Consider the following 27,303-nt stretch of genomic DNA (forward strand, 5'->3'; position numbering starts at 1 on the left):
ATATATAAAGTATATTAGTGTAAACATAATCCATTGGGCTTAAAATAATGATCCTACTTCTAGGCAATCACAATCATAGTAGGTTTGCGCGTTTATCTAGACGATTTTTTTTTACTTCAAAGTACCTACTAAAACCAATATGGCACGCACATTCATTTGACTATATATGTTGGCGGCTTTCACGGAATGATAAATGAACTATCTTTAGTATTATAACCACATAATGACAATAAGTTTTACTTTGAAGTAAAACAAATAATGTAATGTAACACCCACTTTCTTTACTAATACTAAATTGGCAATTAATAAATACGTACGTAAATACTTACATTGGTTAAAAGTCAAAAAATAAAGTATCAGCGCTAAACTCGTTAAAATTCATCATCACTATCATCAGACAGCAGTCCACTGTTGGACATAGACGTAGTGAGAGCCGTCAGAGCGGGTACTGATTATTAGCGCGTAAGGTTAGAAACTATTGAACCCAGGGATCATTACCGATATAACAAAGGTATTTCTTTAACATTTTAAAATACGTATTTAGGGAAGGACAATGTGTTACCTTAACAACCGAGACACCGGAAAATTTGTGTGAAAAAAATACCGGTATTCGATCCTGAGTCAACCTAGAATTTCCCGCAAGTCAGAGAACCGATCTCCAAGGCGCGCAGAACGAGCCATGTCTAGCAATGAACTGCTTTTTACCATAAACATGGAATACTAAGACGCGTAAAGCAGTGCCAAATATTGTAGCCGCAAATTTGACGGCTGTGGTAGATGGAGTTGTATTGGATTTTTATACGTTGGTCGATCCAGTTACGATAAAATATTGGCGGCATCTACCTCAGCCGACAAATTTACGTCAGTAATACTTTGTTGACACGTCTTACTATTGTTTCGTCTAAGATAACTCACTTAAATTGCACAAATACACTACCAAAGACAGGAACTACATGTCAGTTAACTAAAAATATTGGAGTTTTGCCTGTGCTGCGTCGTTGTGGCAGTGTAGCACCTCTTCATGGTGTAGTCTATGCTCATGATGGCGTTACGCACGTCGTGCGCGGACGCACTGATGCTGTCGAACGAGTTCGCAAGACGGTCTACTGCTAGGGCCTGTCAAATAACGTATGTTTCACACAACGAACGTTGGAGTTTCTATGCAAAATTATGAAAGCTTAAAAGATGGGTGATGAATGGATTTATTATAAAAATTATTATAAAAGTATAAAAGCATACTTATACAGGGTGGCTAAAAACTAAAAAATAAGTGCATTCCCGTTGCCAGGGAGGTTTCGGGATTATACTGAGCAACTTTTACTATGGGACCACGCACGAAATCACGAAAAAAAAAATTACCCTCCCATAGAAAATGGACCAGCCAAAATGTATGAAACAGCCAAAAAATTTTTCGCGATTCCGGGGTTGGTGCCATAGTAAAAGATGCTCAGTATAATCCCAAAACCTCCCTGGCAACGGGAATGCACTTATTTTTTAGCCACCGTGTATAAGGTATCTAAAATTTATATAATTATGTATGTACGGTTTTCCGAGCGTATATATGGGTGGGTTAAGTTAAAAAAAAATGCGTGCTTCCAAGTAGATTTTAAAAGGTAGCAAGCTAGCTGTATGTGTTTTATCTCAAGAATGCAGGTTGGCTATACACGGTGGCTAAAAAATAAGTGCATTCCCGTTGCCAGGGTGGTTTTGGGATTATACTGAGCAACTTTTACTATGGGATCAACCCCGAAAACGCGAATAAAAATTTGGCTATTTCATACATTTTGGCTGGTCCATTTTCTATGGGAGGGAAACAAATTTTGTTCGTGATTTCGTATGTATATGTATATTGTATTTGTATGTTAGCTCAAACTCAGCAACAGGCGAATACATACTTGTATGTGTGATGCCTCTGCTAGCCGCTCCATAGCCTTGGAGTTGCTGAGGGACGCTTGCGCAAGTTGGTTCATGGCTACCGCTTGTTGGTCCATTACTTCCACCTGCAGTACAGTTAATAGATATAGAATATAGGTATGGGTAAATAGGTATTGATTTTAAGCTATAAGACCACCTGTGCTGTTGTCTACCTCTATCGTTAATCAATTGTTTCTTCTGAAATTCTATCTAGTTATGGTATCAATGCAGTTTAACATTGGGTAATGTGTCAAAGTGTAACATTGTACTTCAATTACAGCTGTCACATGCACCTAGCTACAAATAATACACAATAAGTACCTACCTACAGAATGTTACAGTCAAGGTACCCTCAGGCACATTTCCGGTGAACCTTTTCAGAAAAAATTTACCTCTATCCTCACGAGCGAGCTAAACTTCGCCTCCCATAGAGATAACCAATTACGATGCATTTATGTTAATAATGAAAAGGGTAAAAACAGGTAATGAGAAACAATAGGTAGTAAGGACAGTTTATTTGTTGTTGTTGTTTAGGCTAAGCTTCGCCTCCCCAGATAACCAATTAGGATGCATTTTGCATTCCTTATCTTAGTTTGCAAATGCCGTCACAAAGACAATGGACGGCAATAAACTTTACCTGAGCTAAACTTTTTTTTTTCAACACCCACATTTTTAAGTGCCATGCTATGGGTCATCACTTTTTTATGATATCGCCTGACCGTCTGCAACACGTTTAAACGATTTTTGCCTTTAAGATGGTTTACCGGGAATGTCCCCGATTGCACTTATTAAAATATATAGCTACGAACAAAATGTTAAAAAACATACACGATCTTATTGCCCATACATTAAGGTAGTGTGTACAAATTTTTGGCACTTTATCCGTGTCGATATTTAACCTTATTTTCGACGCCAATGACGGATATATCCGCACCGTAAGTCCAACGCCAAAGACGGATTAATCCATCACAGACCACAGATCAACATAGACCTACGTGCATATGCATAAAGTTCAATTTCAGTTTTGACACTATGGTTACGTGGCGTCCGAGTGACAGCTTTTGTGTTTGACACGGCGTCGAAAAGGTTAATACCTTGACTGTACACCATTAAAGGAAACTGCCTGTCTGCCTGTGGTCTGCCGGTGACCACGAACGTAACGTCACGTTTGAAACGTCAGGCTATAAATAAACGTAAGTTTTTACGCGATTAAGTCCGTGTTAGTTTAAAATTATGAGTGAAGATTGTGTTAGTTTAAATTAACTAAATATAGTACTTATTTACTTCAACAAAATTGAAAGTGACTCTTCTAATATGAAGTGTCACTTATTTCTTCAAAGTGAAACAAACTAACCAGTTTCTCCATAATAGACATTTGCCTCTCATCAGCTTCTGTGACCAGCAGCTTGCTTGTTTCTCCGGGGAAGTCCATTTCCTCTATCTCTTTCAGGAAGGTGTCATCGTTGGAATCTTCATCATCTTCTCCATTTACTGGTTCTTGCTTTACACCTTTCTTTTTCTCTAAAAATATAGATTTTTTAATAAAAACAAAATATGAACTATTAAGAGGTTAGTTAGAGCAAGAGAGAGATAAGAGAGAGGCCCTACCAAAGAGTTTACCCTAACTTTTCACTTTCACCTTAACGGGAAACTTGACTCAACTGACATCTTGGTCCTTACTGCTTACTGCTAGCCTTTCTCCGCAGAGGTCTTGTCTGGTTGCTCTTGGCATAGGCCTCTCCCATATTCCTCCATGCGTTCCTGTCAAGAGACATCTTGCCTGTCTACCAGAGACATCATGGTGCAGGCAAGGATGACCCAGATTAAGGCTTTAACATGAGATGTGCAAGATGTCTTTGAAGAGAAAGGACGAAGCTATGTCAACACAAAAATCGCCACCAGTGCTAAATATTCATGTGCATCCTTGCAGATGTAGTGCATTATCTTTTACCATCATATTTTCTCTGAAACGTTCGTATTGTCATGCTGGATAAAAGAGTGCATAGTTACATGTAAGACATGACACCACATTTGCCGGGTATCTTTTGTTGTCACTACTCGTATTGTTTATGCCTAATGACCATCTCAAGTAGAATCCCTCCATGGTATATGAAATGGGGTATACTTCTTACTTGATGGTTTACCATCATATTATGAGGATTATGCTCTACATCTGTAGCTATGCCACTTAGCAAAATTCTGATGGCAAAATAACCTTAAGTCTAATGCTATTATGTGTTGAGAATTTTTGGGTATAAAGTAAAGTATAGCAAGGAAATGCAATGAATTGATGAGACCAAGTATGCAGTACTTACATTTTACCAGACTACCAACTTGGGTTTCAACTTTTAGATTTTAGAAGTTATATTGAACATTAAATTCTTTGCAATTATTACTTTATTAATAGGGAATAGTCTACTTACTAGTTGATACTGGATTCTCTGCTACTGATAATTCTAGTATTTTCTTTTCTAATGCCGTTAGCCTATCATCAAGTTTTCCTTCATCTATTTGCTTTTGTTTTAGCCTTATACTTCGCCTCTTATCTGACCAAAACTAGAAAAAATAAGTGAATAAAATGAAGTCAATACAAAATTCTTATATTCACACAATTTTTCTTCGAGGTAATAAGCATTGCATAACTTCGAGAATACTCTCTATGCTTATCTACTTCAGCTGCTCAGTGTATCTTCAAACTTGGTTGTTAATTTAAAAAATATGAATAAACAATTGCATACTAAGGTGGACCACTTACATTAAATCATTTTACGGTTTAGACTCACTTGTTTTAGTCACTCGCGCGACATGTTTCGGAGAGCCTAGGTCTCCTTTCTCAAGTCAAGTGAGTCTAAACCGTAAAATGATTTAATGTTAGTATGTCTCACAACAGTTTAAATTCGATTGTCACTTACTTTTATCCAACCTTTAGTGGATTTTACAGCTCCATTAAGTGAATTTGCCATACTGGATAGTTCGAACCATAGTTTCTTAAATTTTTCGTGATTCATACCATATCGAAACTTTCTGTTAGCTAGTCCAGGGTGCTTCTGCATAAAGTCTATTACTGCCTTAACTTGCGCTAGCGATGGCCTCGAGAACTGGAATTTTAAATATAGGTATAATAATTGCATAGTAGAAAAACTAAACAAAGTAATGTTTGTTATAAACAAAATATGAATATAAATTTGAGTACTTACTCGTCCTGAACTTTCGACTTCAGAGAGGTCTGCCATAGTTGCCTTTCATGTATAAAATAAATTAACTAATCAGGATTTATGCGTCATTACAATATTTTTAAATAACAACAAATAGCATTTTAATTTTAACGCTTTATCGGCGTCGCGTCTTGACACTTCGATTCGCAAATTTTGTTAATTTTAATGGGGTTGGCAACTGTCAAAGGTTTGCATAGATGGCGCCTTTTTCTATGAGATTTGGCTTAAAGGGCTGGCATTCAGGCCATAAAATTTCATTAAAAAAACAAAAAATTGACACAACCCATTGACAGTTCTACTAAGATGTTACCATATTAAAGATCGCAAAATATTCAAAAAATTATCTACTAATCTTGCAAGTCCGCTTCAGACTACGCGGCGCGAAGCCGCGAATGTGAGTGTGGAGTCGATTTCGCTGATTAGCGAACTAGACTCCACACTCGCGTTCGCGGCTTCGCGCAATGATTCGCGCATGAGTGTGGAGGGCCCTATAGACCTAGCATTACATAGATCAGCTATACGTGTGCGCCCGTGAGGGACAAAACATACGCAATGCGACAATATGATTGGTCGAGAAGATTTGTAGCCCACCAGAAACCATACTAAATTTACGGTAAGGAATAAAAAAAATGTGAGACTGTGACAAGCACAAACAATAACAGCGCTTTCTCTGCTACTCCTGAAAGATACATAAGACCCGTCTGGTTATTTTCCCCCAAGACGCCTAGTCTTACTAAGATGGCATATAGTCGAGAAATTCGGACGGGCACCGCCGTGGCGGGGTGGCCTAGGGGTTCATGGCGTTAGCCGCGATAGCTAAAGTCGCCGGTTCGAATCCGGCCTTCACCACTGGAGGGCTTCGTCACTTTTTCTTTAATATATGACATCTATTACAGTTTTTAAGATTTGCTTAACCAACTATATTGATCAAATATCAGGTTTTTTTTTTCATACTGGTATACCTTATACAGATAAAAAAATATTTCTTCTAATAAGGATGTTAAAATGCACAAGGTTGCCAACATGCCGAAAGTAACCAATTATTATTATATAGTTTGTCAAAGGACTGTCTCATTTCAAACATAGACAGAAAGAATCACACTATTACTAGCACCCAAAAGAAAGGGATAAGTATAATTTTCGTGGTTGATACTGACAGACAAATTGGATTGACCAACTATAACAAATATGGGCATTTTTATCAGTGACCAAAACAAGCCCACATGACAAAACAAATTTGACAAATCATTCCTTGGTCTGAATTGTGACAGTAGTGAGTAGAGCTACAATCCAATCAAATGTTTGTAATACTAGGTCCCATTTTGTGACGAAGGATGGTATAATTGCTGTATTTATTCCATGAATCAACTTTATTAACTTATTATGATATGAATTGAATTAGTCTCTTAGTCAAAAAATAATAACTATTTGTGAGGTATGCGACTGCGTTGGTAAAGTTAACAATTTATGAGGTGTGTGAAGGAAACATTCAGCTGATTTTTGTTTACTACGCGACGCATTTATTGCAATTTAGACTTTTTATTTTCAGATATGTATTCATTTGAAGGGGACTTTCGGCGTAAACCGCAACAAAACTTGTCCGGGGCCAGTGCTCAGCGCAAAACCAACCGAGATGCTCTCATTCTCCAGACTCAACAACAAAGACAAAAACGAGAGGTACACTCACGATTCTTAATCTACTAAGTACGCTAAGGAAAAACGCGTTTATAGTTCAGCTATAAGTCATATCTAGCTCAAAATGTAATACATGATGTCCTGTCTAAATAATTGTTTACTTATATTTTTTTCCTTTGCCATAAGAACCAAGAGTTGAACTGAACTAACTGAAATATGTGACTGTATATAGATCACGAAATTAAAATATAGATATGATTGTTTCAGGAGCACAGGAGACGCCTTAATAGCACCATTAAAATCCAAGCATATGTGAGAAGTTACCTAACTAGGAAGCACTGCAAGCAGAGTGAGCGGGAGGAGTTTGACAACATATTCCCTAAAGTTAATGCTGATGATGTTGATCTGTTGTGTGCACTGGTTGTAAAAATTCTGTTCTTCTATGATGGAAAAGTGGATTCTTCTAGACTGGTATGTATTTGAATCACAATAGTAAACTTTGCTGTGTTTTGTAAACCATTTTTTCTAAATTGTTTCTGAATACTGAGTCCAAGCAAATTGTAAGACATTTTTTGTCTGGAGTAGCATAGTTTATTTAGTTCTTATGAAAAGGCTTTGATAGGATGCATAATAATTGTCCTTAACTCATTCAATAGCACACATATTATATTATACATACATAGTTGGTATACTTTTGAAAGATTGGTGACAATACAATAAGTGTCATTTCCAAGCAAAAAGTCCCACTTTGTTGCTTGCCATAAGGACACTGACAGGTTATTCATATAATCTAGTCCTTATGTTAAGCGACAAAGTGGGACCTTTGACTATAAATAGAAAGTAAGTGATAGAACAATGCAACCTCATTGAGTTTGTGTTTGTTAGAATTGTTAACTGAGTAGTAAATGTTTGTTGAAAGAAAAATATTGTGTTTTAAAAACTTTTTTTTTATTTACAAAATAACATTTAGGCTGTAAGATAATTAGCATAATAAGAACAGAAAACACGTCCTAGAAAGTCTGTTGGAAAAAGCAGCAAAACCGCAATATTTGGATGCCAAAGTACTGATTATTTAAATGGTTACAGGTCTCAGTTTCCCAATTGTTGTTAAAACAATGGCGAAAAGTTTTTCAAAATGGAGGCTGTTATATTCAAATAAGAAGGTTACTTGTCCTACACCTGCGGCTGTTAAAAGATGGATCAGAGGTATAGCAGTCCTAAACATTAAAATGTAATGAAATTTTTTTTCAGTATAGTTAGCAAATTTTGTGTAAAACACAAAATTGTATCACATGGCTAGAACATTCTCTTGCTTGCCATTCTAAATGATTAAAATTTGACAGCATACCTTATCATTAAATAGATGAGTTTTGATTAATTGGCTGTTTGCAGGTACCTTTAGCTGTGCCCCTCAGAATGTTTGAAGTATTCACTTCTATCAATTCAGCAGAAAATTCTATGAACTCTGATGAAATATTGAGCAATGTTGCTGGTACATTTTTGTATTTAGTTAAAAGAGGTAAGTCAAATTTGTTTACTTTACATTCAGTTCTCAGATATTAAAATTGTCATGTACTATTGATATAAATAATAAATATACAAATCTTTTGACCAGATATTATAAAAAAAATTAAGAATGAAGTAGTTGGAAAGTTCAATTTGTTCTTGTGGTAACACCACATTTTTAACGTCTCCAAATTCTCCGTAGGCTAATAAACTCATCTATGAGACTGTCGGGAGAAGCAGAAAACAACTTGTAAACCTTTCTTTTATTCCTAACCACCACATAACATACACACAGCTGCAAAATTGCGTACCCAATGAATTCTATTAATGAATAAGTAGGTCCGCATTTTTGCAGCTCGCTTTATGTGATTCACAATTTATGTGTCTTTTCCAGGCTACTTCACGGAGCTACGGGAGTTGTTATGCCGTAAGACGCCCCCGCTGTATAGTCCCTCGCCCAACCCGCCCACGCCTCTTTGCGGAGCCCTGTTGGATCTTATTCAGAGACCTGTCAATCTGACCACGTGCGTTGACGTCAGTGGATATGAGTAAGTACAAATAATCTAGTGTATAAGTAGTCTAAATTTGAAACTAGATGGAATGACTGTATAAGGACGACTGAAATGCGCGAGTAAGGTGAAAAAGCCATCGAATCTCTGTACGAGTACGCTTCCACCCGAGTTATCAGCTGTCAAATTTATTTTCCTCCTTTTACGTCGGAGAATTGCCATTGATGGGGGAGAATTAGGTGCTATAGTCGTTCATTCATAGGTATATGACAACCTATGTTACATGACAACATATGCGATGATCCCTCTGAAATTGCAGTAATCAGTAAAAAACCGAATCAATTAATGTAAATAAAAATAAACGTGTTAAAGTTGCAATATGTATGGTATGGGTACAGTGTAGTAAGTATATGGACCGACGACTTTGACGTGTACCGAGCTACTAACAATGGCGAATGTATGCAGCTCGGGTGCGCGCGGTACACCCCTCACCCCGCACCCTGCACGATTGCCCTGTCTGGCTTTGTCGAATGAATGTATTGTTTTATAGATGTATGTTAGTGCATTGTTGTCATTATTTTTATTATTATTATTGTTACTTTTCATTTTACAGTAACATGGTTATGTCAGAATTCGCATCAGCATTCCTCTGCAACCCATACCCCGAGCCGGTGGAGATGTACATAATCCCAGCACTCTCCGTGGACAGCAGAAAGTTCCCATTCCTGTCCCTCATGCAGTGTCTACAGGACGAGACTATATTCAACAAGAGAGTGCTCAATGATTCGTGGTTGCTGCATTCTGTGCTGTCACTAGAACCTCCAGGGTTTGGTAAGTTTCTTTTCATGTAAGTCATGTAACCTATGTTTCGCAAATTAGCTTACTTTACATTTAAAGCTCCCAAAAAGTACCTAGTTACTGGACTGATTTTACTGCTGTAACTTATGTGGAAAATAATCAACAATCGATATATAGTTTTATTCTACCTTTTTATATCTTACTGCGAAAATTCAGAATATTTTATCGAAGGATATAATCAATACAACTGGTCTGTCAGTAAGTAATACTACATAATGATACTGTAGCTGTAAGTATGCATTTATAACTATAACTATTTTAACCTAAAGACCATCTAATTAGTATATCAATACGAATACCGATGTAGCAAAAAAAGTGGTCATACTTATTTGGTTATACTGTTTTATATACTATTTTCTCTTGCAGCGAATGAAATCCGCAACATAAACAACACAAGACTGCCAAACAATCCCATCGTCCTAGATTACCTTAAAATAATAGCCCAGCTCACCGTCAATGTGTGCAATAAACAAATAACTTACGAGTATGAGGATTCCTTGTACAGCCAAGAGACTGCGGCAGACAAAGATGACGATAGCGACAGTGAGACAGAACCTAACCCAACTTCTGTACGAGAGCAGATGTTGCTCACTCGTTGTATAGAAATTCTGAATGAGCCGGATAGATGCGTCATGACTACGTGCTCGCAGATAACGGAGAGTGATCTGAGTGAGGACTTTTTGGATTGTTTGTCGAAGATCTGTCATAATTTGCTGCTGAGTCATAGGATGGCGTTGCATAAATATAGGTGAGTTGTGATGAATTTACATAGCAATCGTTCGAATTTCTTGGGTATATCGTAGCTGCTGCTTAGTTTGCCGAGCGAAAATGTAAGCTCCCCAAGTGAGCTCCCAAAATGCCGCAACAACATTAAGAAGGTGATGAATAATATGCAATGTGTAGCCATCGCCATATTCTGAAGACTAGCTAGCTATATGCTTAGTACTTCTTATTTGGTGAAACCGATGGTCCTGGGTTCGAATTCCGGTAAGGGCATTTATTTGTGTGATGAACACAAATATTTGTTCCTTAGTCATGGTTGTTTTCTATGTATATAAGTATGTATTTATCTATATAAGTCGCCTAGTAGCCAAACAAGCTTTGCTTAGTTTGGGGCTAGGTTGATCTGCGTAAGATGTCCCCTGATATTAATTTCAATGGCACTCCTATTATAGTCGCATTTTTGCTTTCAAATAACATAAATCTACATATTGCTATGTGATCATAACTACATACTATCAATATGTAATCATAAACTACCTACACCTACTTACCCACCTAGCCCTTTTTTGTGAGAATATCATCAATGCCTACAATGTTGAAGGGGCCAAACCCTAGGGGGCGGTAAATATTAGTATAACACACCCAATCTGGCATCATACCATTTGTAGCAGTTATCAAATGGGATCAAGAGAGGTATGAACGATTTCGTTAATAGGGTATTCTACAATTTGTTATGAATGATATTAGTCGATCAGGTTTGTTTTGAGGATCAAATTTCTGTATGGAACCCATTGTCTAAAATCAATACAAAAGTCACAAATGATGGTTAAAGTCTGGCACCCGCGCTTTACTGACGAAACGCTTCATACAAAATGGCATTACATCGTGACGTCAGCATGTAACGACGCTATCGCTTAGAAGAGTTCAAAGCCGTGGAAAACAAGGATATTGCGATTTTGTCGGTGAAATATTGCGTTTATGTATATTGTTGCCGTACAATTTTTTTTACTTTGATGTCTTGTATTTATTTATTAAAACCATATATTTTTTAAGTTTCCAATTTATTGTGATAAACTGCTCATTTTCTACCTATTTAACTAGATTTAGTTACAAAATTCAACATGTGGAAAATACCCTATTTCCAGATTACTATACACACTGGCGTTCAAGCCCATATTCCTGCGAGGCGTATGGCAGTGGCTGAGCCACATGAGCCACGAGTCGTCGTTCGGCGGCTCGGCCACGCCGCTGCTGTCGGCGCTGTCCCGCGGCATGGGCGGCGAGACGGTCGCGCTCGGCGTGCACCGCCTGCTGGCGCCGCTGGCCGTCTTCTGCGCGCTCTTCTCGCTGCTCATCGGCACGCTGCACGACACCGAGTTTTGCCGGGACGTGGATGATGATGACATGAGCTGCGACTCCATTTTCAATAACGGTCAGTGCACCTCCTAAGCTAATAAGCCGAGAAAATACGATGGGAAAGGATTATTTCTTACATCTGTACTGGTCATACGTACTGTAATGTACTATTATCCCGCAGTATGAATCAAACGGAGGTTGATCGTTCTTAAAAGCCACCAATTTGACTGAAACCTAGTCTGATGGTTAACAATGTATGGAGCCAAATTTCGATAATTTCTCTGATTTTTTTAATTTCGTTGAATGAACATACAAGCAGGCGCGGCTTCCTCTAAGGAGCGCTTGTGCAGTGCACTCCCATAAATAATCATAATGAAATTATAGTGCCTAATTAATATATTACTCTTTAAGATCTATCGTACAAAAGTAAAATACCAATTAAATAATTACCTTTATTCATTATAAGTTTATAGACAGCCTATACTACTCGGCCTAATCCTATAATTTCATAGGAATCATAGGTAACGCGCGAAGCGGAGCGCTTTGGATTGCGCTCCTATGAAAAAGATTTAGTACATAAAATCAATAGGAAATTCAATGAGAGCGAAAGAGAAGTTTCGCTACAGTTCTGCACGTGAAACAGAAGATTTTCTATGAAGAAAGAGGTAAAATTGGAGCGGCGCTCCGTAGCCCGTTTGACCTTGCGCCCTCTCGTCGAATGCGCGCGCATTGTGCGCGCCATGTTGTCACTTGTTTGTAAACAGACCTTAGTTAGTAGTCAATTTTAAAGTACGCGCGTGAATGGAATTTTGGCATTTTTTTATTATAAATAATTAACCAAGAGTTTAAGCAGTAAGTGCACATAATTTGTTTGTTGTGAGGTATTTAAAATGAATGAATTTAACGGGAGAATGTGAAAAAAGTTTACAAAATCGACTCGAGTTCAATATAAAAGGAAAACCTTGAACTTTCGTAACAATGTTCGTCAAAAACAAAAACTTATATGTCATTAAATAAGATCAATATGCAAAAACACCGTGGTTGTGTTATGTCGCTGTGATAAAAGTAACTAGGTGTTTTAGTTTATCGTGTTACCTACCTAAGTACATATGTCTTGTTTGGAGCGGGCGCGGGCGGGCCGGGCGACGGCTGTGCGGTGAGTTTGCTTGGACCGAAACCGATGTGTTAACAATTTAGCACATATTTCCATAAAATTTTAAAACAACATTCACAACCTAGAATCCATTTGTAAAATGAGCTGCAGTTAGCGTCTATCGGTAGTCAAGATATTCGTAATAGCGAAATTCTATAAGAGAGTTCAATGACCGTATTTTGTGTCGGTTAATTGAATGTGTAGTTTTTTACTGTGATAGTGAACACCCATAATATAGAATCACCAGCCGCCGCTGCATACAAGGGGGCAAATTGGTAACTCTTAAGGTCCTCTATCATTGGCCATACTGAACACGACACCCTGTATGCCAAGTAATACTTCCCACCGCTGACTTTCTATTCCTTTTACAGACATCAACGTATCCCACTTACCCACCGGCGGCGGCGGCCGCGTCCACGCCTTCGAGTTTTCAGAGCTCGGCGGTTTATGCCGAACACTCCGACAAGTCTGCCTTGGGCTGGTGGAACTAGCCTATCCGGAGTCCCGACCGGCGGTCAACACTCAGTACCGGGATGCGGTCGGAGCGCCTATAGAGCTGGCAGGCAGTCAGACGCCTGCCTGGTCACATTTATTCAAGGTACTTGTACCGGTCCGAGAACGGCCATCTTTAGTGCATAAGTTTGTAAATGTTTTATTTCATTGTTTTAGGTTGTAAGTTTTAGTATTTTTGTACGCCTTTTTATATTAGAATTGCACTGTATTGTATGTTTATTGTAAAAATTCTGTTTCTTGCCTGCCAAATAAAGAATTTATTATATTTATTATTATTATAAACGTTTTTTAACACATGAGGTAGTGTAGCCACGCGTTAGAGTTATCTAACCTCGGTGGTTTGTGCTGGATGCTCCGGCAAATCTGCTTCGGGCTGGTACAATTGTCCTATCTGGAGTCCCGGCCTGTTGTATGCACCCAGTGCCGGGACGCGTTCGGAGAGCGCTTATAGAGCTGGCCGACAGTCAGGCTCACACCTATTTATGGAACAGGAGGGGTATAGTAAGCGATCGAGTTATTTGAGCCGGACGTTCTCGCGTATCTGATTGTGCTTGTTTACGGCCAGAAGTGAAAATTTGGTAACCTCATGAGGGGAAGTAGCGGCTTTGCAATGCTGCTATAGTCTGACCGGGAAAATCATGGATTGAGTTTTCCTTGAATATTTTTTGAAGTACATACCTTGATCCTTGACGAGACAATGTATTAACATTTTGTAACTATTACTAGGTATTTGTTTGGCAAGCCCGATTTTCCTGACCTCTATATCAACATACTGTATCGTTTCAGGTGTGCACCCACCTCCTCCGCGCGCTATACGTGCGCGACTCGCGACTATGCTTCATGCCCTCCGGCTCGTGGCCGGTGCGGGGCTGCGTGCCCGAGGGCGCGGCCGCCGTGCTCGTGGTGGCCGGCACGCACGTGCGGCCCAACCCGCGCCAGCTGCGTCGCCCGCAGCACCTGCACCACGCCAGGGACCAGGGTGAGTGTGTGTACTGTACGTGCGGGAGGCCGCGGTACTAGGGGTGGCCGGCACGCACGTGCGGCCCAACCCGCGCCAGCTGCGCCGCCCGCAGCACCTGCACCACGCCAGGGACCAGGGTGAGTGTGTGTACTGTACGTGCGGGAGGCCGCGGTACTAGTGGTGGCCGGCACGCACGTGCGGCCCAACCCGCGCCAGCTACGCCGCCCGCAGCACCTGCACCACGCCAGGGACCAGGGTGAGTGTGTGTACTGTACGTGCGGGAGGCCGCGGTACTAGTGGTGGCCGGCACGCACGTGCGGCCCAACCCGCGCCAGCTGCGTCGCCCGCAGCACCTGCACCACGCCAGGGACCAGGGTGAGTGTGTGTACTGTACGTGCGGGAGGCCGCGGTACTAGTGGTGGCCGGCACGCACGTGCGGCCCAACCCGCGCCAGCTGCGCCGCCCGCAGCACCTGCACCACGCCAGGGACCAGGGTGAGTGTGTGTACTGTACGTGCGGGAGGCCGCGGTACTAGTGGTGGCCGGCACGCACGTGCGGCCCAACCCGCGCCAGCTGCGCCGCCCGCAGCACCTGCACCACGCCAGGGACCAGGGTGAGTGTGTGTACTGTAAGTGCGGGAGGCCGCGGTACTAGTGGTGGCCGGCACGCACGTGCGGCCCAACCCGCGCCAGCTGCGCCGCCCGCAGCACCTGCACCACGCCAGGGACCAGGGTGAGTGTGTGTACTGTACGTGCGGGAGGCCGCGGTACTAGTGGTGGCCGGCACGCACGTGCGGCCCAACCCGCGCCAGCTGCGCCGCCCGCAGCACCTGCACCACGCCAGGGACCAGGGTGAGTGCTCCGAGGGCGAGAGAGACAGACGAGTTTAGGATAAGATAAATTCCGTGTTACTTTGTCGGCGTAAAAAGATCAATACCAAATAAGTTGCAGTGCTGGGGCAGAAAGGTTTCTGAGCCGAAATATTAAGCCAGAGAAGCCCCCCAAGAATGTGGACGACCAGTCGTCTGTCATGGAAATCATTAGAGGAGGCCATGTCACCCGCGGACGTCTTTCGATTGTCAGCTTACATTATGGAACCTTATATGCCTAACCCTAAAAACGCCAAAATTATCGTGTTTCTTGTTTGATATTTTTATGACCGAGCCCGATGTATGAAATAAATATGGCAATGTCACTAGTTCAGACCTTAAACTGATGACATTAATCTATAAAGTTCTGCACGCAATACGCGTTTGAGTCTAATATTACCATTATCTTGCAGACGAGGGACCGCCGCTAACAATCAAAGAGCTCCGAACAGTCACTATTCTAAGAGAGATCCCGTTTGTTGTTCCGTTTGCCACGAGAGTCCTTATTTTCCAAGGATTACTTGTTAGGTAAGTTTACAATTTACATAGATTTACACTTGTATGAAATAAAATAAATACAACTACTTTTATTTATTTATTATGTTTCAATTTATCTCTAATGTAATAATCATATTCTTAATTCTTTACTTTTTTATTCCAGAGAAAAGCACGACCACTGGTATGAGATGTCAAATTTCAACGAAGGACCTTCAATAAACATTAGCGTACGACGGACGCATCTATATGAAGATGCTTTTGACAAACTCAGTCCTGACAATGGTAAGCCAACAAATTAGTATTTGAAGTGTTTTTATTCTTAACTCTTATAATAACTGATGTAAAAACGTAAGTGGCGAGTTGGCTATATGTTTAAAGTCCAGTGTCACCTCTCTACCCTCAGCCCTCACACCGGTGTTGCCCTTGAGCCATCTTAGATGTCGCTTTTTGTGGGGGCGGGCCACCGTCTGCCGGAAATAAAATTGTATACCGTTTTATTAGGCAGGCCACTATGTAATCCATCGCTTTTACCCAGTTAGTTAATTTTTGATTCCATCAACTCTTAATAGTCCTTACACCCTGGCGGGTGCTGCCTCTGCGTGCGTTCCGTGACACGTAGGTCAGCATTCGCTCGGTGTACCCTTTACATATCATTAAAGTGTCAAAAGGCACACCATTGTTCCGTGACGTGATGGGAAAGACTGATTAGGTACTGATTAACATTTCAATATCGATGTTTTGCAAATGGTCATTTGATTCTGAACTATATTCAAAGTTTGGTCTATGGATATTTTCGTTTATTATTCGTTTTTGGTTGCCAGTTCAGCTCAATCCATAAGATTCAAATGTCGGTTTGATCGGTCATGCGATCACTGTATTTGCATTACTATTACACTTGACTTGAGAAACAGATAGTCACACGATTTTGGAATAACAATGAAATTAATGACGTAGCAATAGATACGCTGTACCATTATTTATATTTTCTCAAACATGCAATGAAATATTGATATTATGTTCCTTAAAAATTAAAATTAAAATCGACATGAACATAACAAATAAGACATTATTAACAAAATTCAATATTTTTAATTACAAATTTTACTACACAAATAAACATTTAAAATATTTCATCTAAATGTTAGCGGTAAAAATGTCTACTCAAACACGCGTAGGTATTTTTTTAAATTGTTATAGAGGCAAAGTTGAAAATGTTTCATTCTGTTTTATTGTGCGTTGTTTATTTTGTAATTTTGTTATTTAAAAAATCAAAGATTGTAAAAAAAAACATTTTTTTTTTTTTTTTTTTTTTTTTTTATTTATTTTTTTTTATTAGCCAATTTTGGTGTCCCACTGCTGGGCAAAGGCCTCCCCTCGTTTTCTCCACTCGACCCTGTCATCGCCATTTTCCCACCATTTGGGGTAGAATGCGTCCAAGTCGTCCCGCCATCTCCTTTTTGGTCTGCCTGAACCCCGGCCTGCACCGTCTATGGTGCTCCGTGGGTCCCACTCAGTAACCATTTTGGCCCATCTTTCCGGGTGCATGCGACAGACATGTCCCGCCCAGTCCCACTTAAGCTTAGCGGTCTTGACGCCTACATCTGCAACTCTAGTTCTGGAGCGTAGTTCCGTGTTTCTGATTCGATCAGTTCTACGAACACCTAATATACTACGCTCCATAGCTCGCTGGCAAACCTTGAGTTTCGATTTTAGGGCCTCAGTTAATGACCAAGTTTGTGCACCGTAAGTTAGGATGGGCAGGATGCACATGTCAAGGAGTTTGCGCTTAAAAAAAAACATAGCTACATAAAAATATACGGGTAATAAAAAAACACGACACGTGTCAAATATACGTGTCGTGTATTTTTATTACCCGTATATTATGTATACGTGTTAGTTATATGTTATATGTTGTATGTAGTTTACTTTTAGTTTTTATATAAATGAAACTTTGATTTCGTGTTTTTTATTTTATTTCATTGTATGTTTAAGAAAACCACTAGGTATAACTATTTGTCTATCATATTCGGCCGGCAACCCCTTACTTCACGGCTTTTATAGTAATGTACTATTTAACAATACGCACGATTTCCTATCAAATATATAAAAGGTTGTGTCTAAAATATATTTTTCTCCATATTTTGTTTTAGTTAAAACTGAAAACTGTTCAAATTAAGGCCAGATGAAAATGTATTTCTAGTGATTGAGGTATATCCGGCATCGTTGGGAATTTGTGTATAAACGACCGAAAATGCCTTTCATTTTGCGTTACGGCACGTAGCCATTTTTGTTATAATCAATGTATATTTAATAGTTTAGTCCTAGATAGATTGCACTCTAACTCGAAATGATGGAGTCGATAAACAGCGTGGAGTATCGTTCCAGAGCCGGACATGAAGCTGAAGCTGCGCGTGCAGCTCATCAACCAGGCCGGTGCCGAGGAGGCGGGCGTCGATGGAGGCGGATTGTTTAGAGAATTCCTGTCGGAGCTACTAAAGTAAGCGAGGCATTATTTCCTACAAGTGGTTGTTTATTTTTTGCTGTTATACTTCTCATACGAGTATTTTTCGTCAGGTGACAACCAAAACTAACTAATTATACATAAATAATACAACCAAAATCAATCTTGCTTTGCGAGTAGGCTTATGTATTTCGCTAAACACAATAAAACGGCTTTTGTTTCCCGGCTTTACATAAACCTTAATCATAAATTTTAATACAAAATTGCTCTGTCTACGCGAATGCATTGGTTTTCTATTCTTTAACCCAACCTTTTTTTTCAGATCGGCGTTTGACCCCAACAGAGGCTTGTTCAGGTTGACGAAAGACAACATGCTTTATCCCAATCCCGGCGTACATTTGCTGTATGACGATTTCCCCATGCATTACTATTTCGTTGGTCGAATGCTAGGAAAGGTAAGAGTTATCCTATAAGTATAGAAATCTACCATGAAAGTACCGGTCAAAAGTTGATGATGATGAGTACTTTTCAGCGATATTTTTTTGCAGTTCGGATGTCGAAATTTATTTTCAACTGATCCGTTATTGTTTCCAGAGATGTTCGATTAGTCAGACCAAAGATAGATATAACTCCGTAATAGATGGATACAGTCTAAGGAAAAAACGTGCCTCGAAAATCAAGAAAATTTGATTCTCGTTCAGAGGGCGCTACTAGTTTTGGCCTACAGTCGTATAGATGGCGTTGACGGTTTCGTTTGTTATTTAACAATTTTAACGCATATCAGTGAAAGAACATGGGTCAAAAACATAAAAATAATTAATGCAAATAAAAAAAATCATTTATCTATATTTAAATACATTCTATCGTATTTTTATAAATCTTCATTTTTAGTTTTAAAGTGTGTCGACAGATGGCAGTGAATTTACTGGGGTTACAAAATTTACTATGACAGTACCGCTCTAGTATAAGTTACTCTATGGTCAGACACAATTTACGTACATTTCTAAACAACTCATTCCCTAAAATTTTCTAGGCAAATACAAAATTTAATTTGACAGAGTTTTTCACTAATTGCACACCTAATAAACAGTTTGAATAACCTCATATTTACAGGCATTATATGAGAATCTACTGGTGGAACTGCCGTTAGCGGAGTTCTTCCTCGGGAAGCTGTGCTCCTCCCGCGAGCCGGACGTGCACGCGCTGGCCTCGCTGGACCCGGCGCTGTACCGCGGCCTGCTCATGCTCAAGTCGCATCGGCGGCAGGACGTGCCCGACCTGGGGCTGGACTTCACCATAGTCAGCGACGAGCTAGGGGAGCAGCGGGTGAGCAAAAACAAAACTTATGGTACATCTAACCGCAAGATTGCAAAGCCACTTTCAGAATAAATTCACTCATAATTTTGCAGCTCGCTGTACTTTTGAATGCCTGACTGTATTAATTAGAAAAGGACGGGCGGTCTATCTCGCGCGCGAGATACAGATAGTGACGCAGCGCACGCGTGCTAGTCTCCTGACGATGTTTAAAAAAAACGAGCTAGTTTTGCAAAAAATATATTATAGGACAATTTTACACAGCTCTACCTAGTCCCACAGTAAGCTCAATAGGGCTTGTGTTGTGGACACTAGACGCCTATATACAGGGTGATCAATCCAAATGGGTCAGTAGGGAGAAGTCAGAAACTATGAGAGATAGCGACATCTGTTCTTAGGAACCATGGCCACAGAATAAGTAATAGTATTATCATACAGAACGGCCATGCACCGCCCCGCCCCGACTCGAATTACCTCGCCCCGAGACAGAAATCTGGCGGACTTCTGGCGTACTCTCAGTTCGGTTAGCGACGCGATGACGAAACGTTCAAAATGCCGATGTATTTTGCTACCGACTAGGCTAGGAGCAACAGGAAATTATTTGATTAAAATGCTGTTACTTTTGTTACAGATAGAAGAATTAAAACCTGGCGGATCTAATATTCCAGTAACTTCTGAAAATAGGATAGAATACATTCATCTAGTAGCCGATTACAAATTAAACAGGTAACCGCAGCAAAAGTTGTGAATACTATTTATTTCATCCTTTCTACTTATTGCATTTAAAGAAATGTACTGTGTAAGTACTTAGTATTTTTACCTTTGTAACCTACAAATAATATTATTATTCCTAGGCAAATAAGGTCGCAGTGCAACGCGTTCAAACGCGGTCTAACATCAGTAGTAAACGCGGAGTGGCTTCGAATGTTCTCATGCCGAGAACTGCAACTGCTCATATCGGGGGCGGAGGTGCCAATAGACCTGGACGATCTGAGGAAGCACACGCAATATGCTGGTGAGATATCGTTCTTATTGTCAGGTACATAAGGTTGTTGTTCAATAAGAATTGAGTAGAGTAGTGAATATGGGTTGCTCTGAATCTTCTCCACAAAAAGAAATACGCAAATAAATACAATAGGTAAGCTATATACAAAACTCGGCAGGTGTTTCTTCTCTCTACGAGACATGTTCGGAACATGTTGATGTCCGTCAAGATTTCATATGAGGCTAAGTGCCAGTTGCACCATCCGCACTTGACAGAATGATCAACGCACGGATTTAGATTTTAATAAACCGGATGGAGTACACGGGCCAAAAAGTGTGTCCACATGAGAAGTCAAAGTGGGCGGTTGCATCTCTTTCTAATTAGGGTGACCATAAGTCATATGTATGTGGGATATTAGGATAAGTTGGAATGTATAGTTTGGCCAAGATCTTTTTTCATTCATGCATAGGAAGTCAGAGAGAATGGATATAGTTTTTTTCTCCTTAACGCTTGTAAAACGCTTCACAAAACCTTACTTAATTTAGTCGTTATAAAAGCTGTTACTGATGACAGACAGATTGATAGACGGACAGCGGAGTCTTAGTGATAGGGTCCCGTTTTTACCCTTTGGGTACGGAACCCTAAAAATGGTCACGTTTTTTTCATTTGTAGTTTGCCTTTTCGCACTCATGGTATGTTCATATACGTAATGGCTTCTCTTTTGCACACTTCAGCTATTCTTTAAGCGTCATCGTAGTTAATTGCACCAATTTTTTTTAATTTGCCGCCTTTGTGTACTGACGGAAATGTGTGTTCAACTTATATAGAATATTATGTATAAATGTGTCTGTAATATTTAAGGATTTTGGATTTAAATTTTGGCAATTATATAGCTCTCATTACGTGCACAAATAAATCATTTATCTATCAACCAAATAATTAAACATGCCGAAATAAAGATATACTTATTTAGGTAAACTTATTTTTACATTAAGTATGTACGTAGGTAATAAGAACTCTGTAAGGCCGATTCACAACGTGCCGACATCATAGTCACCCTAATGAGTTTGACAATGTTTTCTTGTATTTTTATCGTAAACTTTAATAGTTGAGGCTTACATGTGAAAAGATATACCACAATCAACAAAACTTTCACTTCTGCAACCTTTCACACAACATCTTTTACCCATTTTTATTTCGCAAATAAATCTTGAGCGCCGCCATTCATGTATTTTGAAAATTTCTTTATCAAGTTGGGGATACCAATTAATATTCAAAGTTACTACAATGTCTACCATATTAAAATTAATGTATTTTTTGTTGTGCACATGCTTGGTTAAATCAGTTAATAATATTGACATTATAACTATTTACAAATTACGTAAAAGATATCAGAACCGCACTCTGAATATAGCACTTAAATAATATAAAAAGGTATTTAATTTTAGTAGTTATTGATATAAATACTACCAAAATGGTATTTTTTTTAACATTGGCAACATGTGCGAGTGGGACACCGCGACCCACTTTTGCTATCTCATGTGGACCGTTTTCTCTAGTCTGGTACGAACACCTTTCTGGCTCGGTGATAAGGTTCAATTTAGTATGGCAAAAAAAGTGACAGCTCGCTCCTGTTTAGGGTATAACTTCATGGATCAACGTCACCCGGCGCGCCGCGGCGGTTTACTATGAAACTTTCCATACAATAAAATTTAGCGAACTATTTAACGATGACAAACAGTTTGGTGCAACTGACCCCATTGAGGTAATATGTATACACTAGAGGCGGCCTCTCGAAGAAAATGTTTCCGCACCTCAATTAAGTGCATGCACTTCATTGCTACTGGCTAGCTGCGCTTATTCTTTAGCTTAGTGACAGACGTCAAACGCAAAAAATGGCGGACACCTCGCGGACCATAGACATAGTATATACAAGTAGTTAAAGACGCGCCACCGAGCGACCGGGGGTAAGAGAAAGAATATTCATAATATTTAGATGAGTACGGTTTTTACTCACTATTATTATTATGTCTCACGATAGTTTAAGTTCGAAAGAATATTCTTATAAAATTTGGGCAGCATAGGATTTTTTCTCATTCACTCTTATAAATATCGGTATTTCGCCATCGCCTACCTATGATGCCACCCGGTCGGTGATAAGGACAAAGCATGGCACTATTTTCTCTTTCCTCTTATAGGAATCGCAATGAGACTATCTTTCTCTATCAAAGAGTGTCAGGCCCTTGACGCGGACACAATTTGTTCTCGACAGCTTGTCTATACATATATGTCAGTGACTGACCCTGAATGAGTTAATTGTTTTTGGCAGGCGGCTTCTCCGCGACGCACCCGACTGTGCAATGGTTCTGGAAGGTGGTAGAAAACTTCGAGGACGCGCAGCGCCGACAGCTACTCAAGTTTGTCACCAGCTGTTCGAGGCCACCGCTATTGGGTTTCAAGGTAGGTCTGAAAGATTGATTTTTCCTTTAGGTTGACGAAATAAAAGGCTGACGGTAAGCGAGAAGCGGTAAGCTAAGCTAGTTTTATTTTCGCTGACGCATGTTATCACTACACCTTATAAAACAAATTTCCTCGCCGCGTCTGTTTCTGTGTCTGTATGTTCGCGATAAACTCGAAAACTACTGAGCGGATTTTCATGCGGTTTTCACCTATCAATAGAGTGATTCTTAAGGAAGGTTTATATAGGTGTATAATTTGTTTTCTGTGTAACCCGTGCGAAGCCAGGGAGGGTCGCTGACACATGTTTATCTTATTTCCTATAAGTTCTGGTCGGCAGTGTGAACACTGGACAGTCAGTTATCTTCATCTGTATCCACTCGTACGGTCACAGACTTTAATTACAATGTCATTTAGAGTTCAACCTAATCTGATTGTTTAGTACTTACCCTTATGAAATGTCCAGTATAAAGTAAACCCGCGCGAGATCCTTAATTCTCTAATTATATATAAGCTATTTGAATTTGCAAGCTAGTGAAATCAAGCTCCTTAAACCCTTTGGATCCTACGGACGATATATCGTGTCCGAAATGACAATCAAAATTCATTTCTAAGTTTGAACCCTTAAGGTTATGTTTTGGCTAGCAAATTTAGACCTCCAACTTTAGGGATAAAAAATCCACTTTGCTACAAGTATGAGGTCGACTATACAGTGTGCCTTAAAATCTTAAGTTAACTCATTTTACTTAAAGGAAACATTCTTTTATTTTTAAAAAGAAACACAACTACATAAAAGGATTTTTTTAAATTCGCTTGTCTCGCCCGAAAATCGAAACGACTAAAAATTCCAAAAAATAAACACTAGCTATTTTATTCTACTAGTCGATACAGTTAATGTTAATGATAACATTTCTCCAAAAAACATTAGGTCTTACACTCGTTTTTCGTATAAAATATCCATAAAGTCGAATATGTATTTTTCAAGAATATTTTTAGACAAACGAAATTGAAACTAACTTAAGGTATTAAGGCACCTTCCCTTGAGGGCCCATTTTTTTTTTCACCCTGTATACTGAAATCATTATATTCATGTACAGGACCTCCAGCCCCCGTTCTGCATCCAGTCAGCGGGCGCATCCGACCGGCTGCCGTCGTCCTCGACCTGCATGAACCTGCTCAAGCTGCCCGAGTTCCACTCCGAGCAGCAGCTGCACGAGAAGCTGCTCTACGCCATACAGGCCGGCGCCGGCTTCGAGCTCAGCTAAAGTGAGTTACAACAAGTATACAGCACGAGTGACAGAGATAGCACTAGTGTCCGACCGGCTGCCGTCGTCCTCTACCTGCATGCAGCTCAGCGAAAGTGAGTTACAATAACACCTCCAGATCCGTTCTGAATCCAATCAGCGGTCGTTGCCGACCGCCAGCTGTCGTCCTCGATCTGCTTCGAGCTCGGTTAAAGTGAGTTATTTATTTTTTATTTATTTATAACTGTTTTAGTTGCTATCTGCTACTAGGGAAAAAGAGTTTCCAGCTGTTACCACTGAAGTGTGGTAACTGGTTACCATCGCATTCGTTTTGGAAATATTGAAAACATTCCAGCTTCACTTCTCTTTTAACCTCCCACCGTCATGATATTGCGAAGGCTACCTATACCTTCCACTGATATGAAATCGTGTCACGCAATTTTATAGACAATTTATGAAAAATTATAAATTCCTAGGAGTTGGTTTTGCACAATTTTATTCGAATTGCTTAAAAACAACGCAATGAACGAATATACCTTGGGCATGTATTATAAACAGAAGTCTCTTTAGAATTAATTTCATTGGAAAGTGACTTATTTTATAAGTAAGAAGCTTTCATGAAACGGGCCCAATGTTACAAAATTTTACTGACACGAATTTCGACCTCTACTCATCAAAGCCGGAGAAAGAGCACTGCGAACGTTTATCTTATATAAATCTAGTCTACCTACTTGCCATGCTAAATACTATTACGAGTAAACCATGATCTTAATGCGATGTTGAATTAAATAAACTTAAAGTTTATTTCTGTTAATTAATGGAAAGTTACGAACGTTACAATGGAGATTTATTTAAAATATATGAGAATGCATTCCCCGGGGTTTTCCCGTCAATGTAAGTTATTTATTATTTAGTTACTAATGTAGGCAGTGGTAAACATCATAATACTTAGAAAGAGATTTAACTAATCTGTATAATTAACCAAAAAAACATTGCATAGGTGAAGTCCTGTCATAGGATAGTTTGAACATGTATCCTCTGGAGTTGCAGGCGTACATAGGCTATGGAGACTGCTTAACATCAGGCGGGCCGTATGCTTGTTTGCCACCGACGTAGTATAAAAATTTTTTTAATTACTTTCTGTTCATAGAAAAAATTACTGAAAATACTTTTTTCTTTTCAGGTCCGACAACAATGTTGTATGCGTGCAAATAACTTAATGAATTATTTTGAAAGATTTTTCATTAATAGTACATCTAAATGTGATAATATTATATCTAATGACGTTCAGTGTCTTATTGTGTAAATAGTAAAATGTTACCCGATCCAATTCACTCACTTTATTTTAAGATCATGCATATAATCTTACGATTGCGTATGTTTATTTTTTATGTTCCTATTTTATAATAAAAATCTTGACGTATTTGAAATATTTGATATCATCACACAAAGAAGCGCGTTTATTATATTTGTGTGGTTCTCGAAAAATGGACTATAAAGCGACTGGTCCTTACGATATTATTTACGATGCTCAAATACAAATTCGTTGTGACTTTACGTAGGTATATCGCATTATGGTCCCTTTTGGCCAGTAACGACTCATTAGACCATCGTTTTACTATCGTTTTATATGACACTACTTCTACGTGTAAATATAATCCTATTTGTGTAAGTAGCTAGTCCGGATTGATACTGTTTCATTTGACGTGTAAAAGGAAGTAATTATTATGAAATTTCGAATGCAATTGTACATAGTCATAACGGCTGTTTAGTTAAGGCAAAATTCTTGCACATTTCAAAAAAACGAGGCAGTATGAATTACGATCATGTATTTCCTGATGCGAAACTTCGTATCAAAATCAAGACAAATCTTTTTAAAATCATATTATAACTGTTGGTTTGTAGTTTTGGGTTCCATGCGGTGAGTAAAAATGGCCGGACCCTCGGATGAATACATTGTATTGACGACGAAAGATACGCAATTTGTTTACCTTACCTTTACCTGTACCTTTAAACTCTTTAAAGGGTCAGCAATTAGGCAGACAGTCGCTTGCTTAGTTACTGACTATCGTGGTCAAAAATAACGTGGTAATACAGTCATATTAACAGCAGAGTAATGTTGATCTTAATAAAATTGAAAATTACTAAAAGTATAAACTGAAATAGATAACACAAATCAAACAATATTTCATTAATTTAATTTGTTCCCTAGTTGTAATAAAAATACTTTTTATTAGTTTTGTTTTTTTTTTAATATTGTGAAACAGGTCAAGAATTTTGACTCGACTAAACAGCCGTTAATTAGTTCAATGGTTGGTTATAGATGCATAGTTATATTTACCGTGTCGGTCTGGTACCTGTATATTATATCCGTGACAATTTGTGTCAAATTTGCGTTTTTATTTTAGATTATATATATTTTAGTACCTATTTAATAAAGTTGTCGTACCCTTCACCCATGTCTTTTTTTACACAAACCTTTCGTACATCATTTTTAAGAAAAAAAACCGACTTCCATGTGGGATGGCGGTAAAAAAATATTGTTGATGGTGCAGGATTCCATACAATGAAATGATAAAGACAGCATCTTTTGCAGCATATATGTATGCATACTACACCGCAGTTTGGCCTCCATACAAACTTTCAACCCCTTTCTTTCACCACATTAAGGGATGAATAATCAAAAACGCTGAAATATCTTTTCAAAGTTTCAAATTCCTAGCTTAAAATAGAATTTGAACCCTATACAAACTTTAAACCCTTTTAAGGGATGCATTTTTAAAAACGCTGAAATCACTCTTTCTGTATTCTAATAATATGGCCATATACAAACTTTCAAGTCCCGCACTCGAAAAACGAACTTTGATCTCCATACAAACTTTCAACCCCTTTTTCATCACCTTTGGGGATAAATTTTCAAAAACGCTGTAATAAACGCATAAGTGGCTCCTCCGGTGTTGCTTATGTCCATGGGTGGCGATGACTGCTTCCCATCAGGCGGCTCGTCTGCTCGTTTGCTTCCTATTACATAAAAAAAAAAGTTTTCTTGTATTTTAAAGAAATATCTTTTTACGAAGTTTCAAATTCCTAGCTTAAAATAAAACTTGAACCCCATACAAACCTTCATCCCCTT

General features: G+C 39.1%; 2 protein-coding genes across 3 annotated transcripts in view; one reads left to right on the forward strand and one right to left on the reverse strand.

The window, feature by feature from the left end:
* The window catches only part of LOC134755792 (uncharacterized), a 158,278-nt gene extending 152,999 nt beyond the window's left edge, over window positions 1-5,279 (reverse strand). The window contains exons 1-6 of one of the 2 annotated variants that reach the window (XM_063692398.1): window positions 5,112-5,279; window positions 4,827-5,012; window positions 4,338-4,470; window positions 3,269-3,435; window positions 1,896-2,000; window positions 912-1,116 (exon numbers count right to left, since the gene is read on the reverse strand). In XM_063692398.1, the coding sequence (XP_063548468.1) occupies window positions 961-1,116; window positions 1,896-2,000; window positions 3,269-3,435; window positions 4,338-4,470; window positions 4,827-5,012; window positions 5,112-5,147 (783 nt within the window). In that variant the 5' untranslated portion in view covers window positions 5,148-5,279 and the 3' untranslated portion in view covers window positions 912-960. Of the gene's footprint in view, window positions 1-5; window positions 1,117-1,895; window positions 2,001-3,268; window positions 3,436-4,337; window positions 4,471-4,826; window positions 5,013-5,111 lie in introns of those variants that run through there. The other variant, XM_063692397.1, reaches the window with a different exon arrangement.
* A 1,128-nt stretch (window positions 5,280-6,407) lies between these two features.
* Window positions 6,408-26,625, forward strand: LOC134755803 (ubiquitin-protein ligase E3C). Its single transcript, XM_063692412.1, has 21 exons — window positions 6,408-6,601; window positions 6,679-6,806; window positions 7,032-7,235; window positions 7,851-7,970; window positions 8,157-8,283; window positions 8,665-8,818; window positions 9,393-9,610; window positions 10,004-10,385; window positions 11,506-11,792; window positions 13,241-13,467; window positions 14,169-14,361; window positions 15,625-15,739; window positions 15,873-15,991; window positions 18,095-18,206; window positions 18,493-18,625; window positions 19,284-19,496; window positions 20,116-20,210; window positions 20,339-20,499; window positions 22,799-22,929; window positions 24,024-24,192; window positions 25,354-26,625. Exons 2-20 carry the CDS (start codon window positions 6,681-6,683, stop codon window positions 24,189-24,191), a joined length of 3,285 nt encoding a protein of 1,094 aa, XP_063548482.1. The 5' UTR covers window positions 6,408-6,601; window positions 6,679-6,680; the 3' UTR covers window position 24,192; window positions 25,354-26,625.
* Window positions 26,626-27,303: the final 678 nt, after the last annotated feature.

This window comes from Cydia strobilella, chromosome 3 (assembly GCF_947568885.1).
Source record: "Cydia strobilella chromosome 3, ilCydStro3.1, whole genome shotgun sequence".
NCBI classification, from domain to species: domain Eukaryota; kingdom Metazoa; phylum Arthropoda; class Insecta; order Lepidoptera; family Tortricidae; genus Cydia; species Cydia strobilella.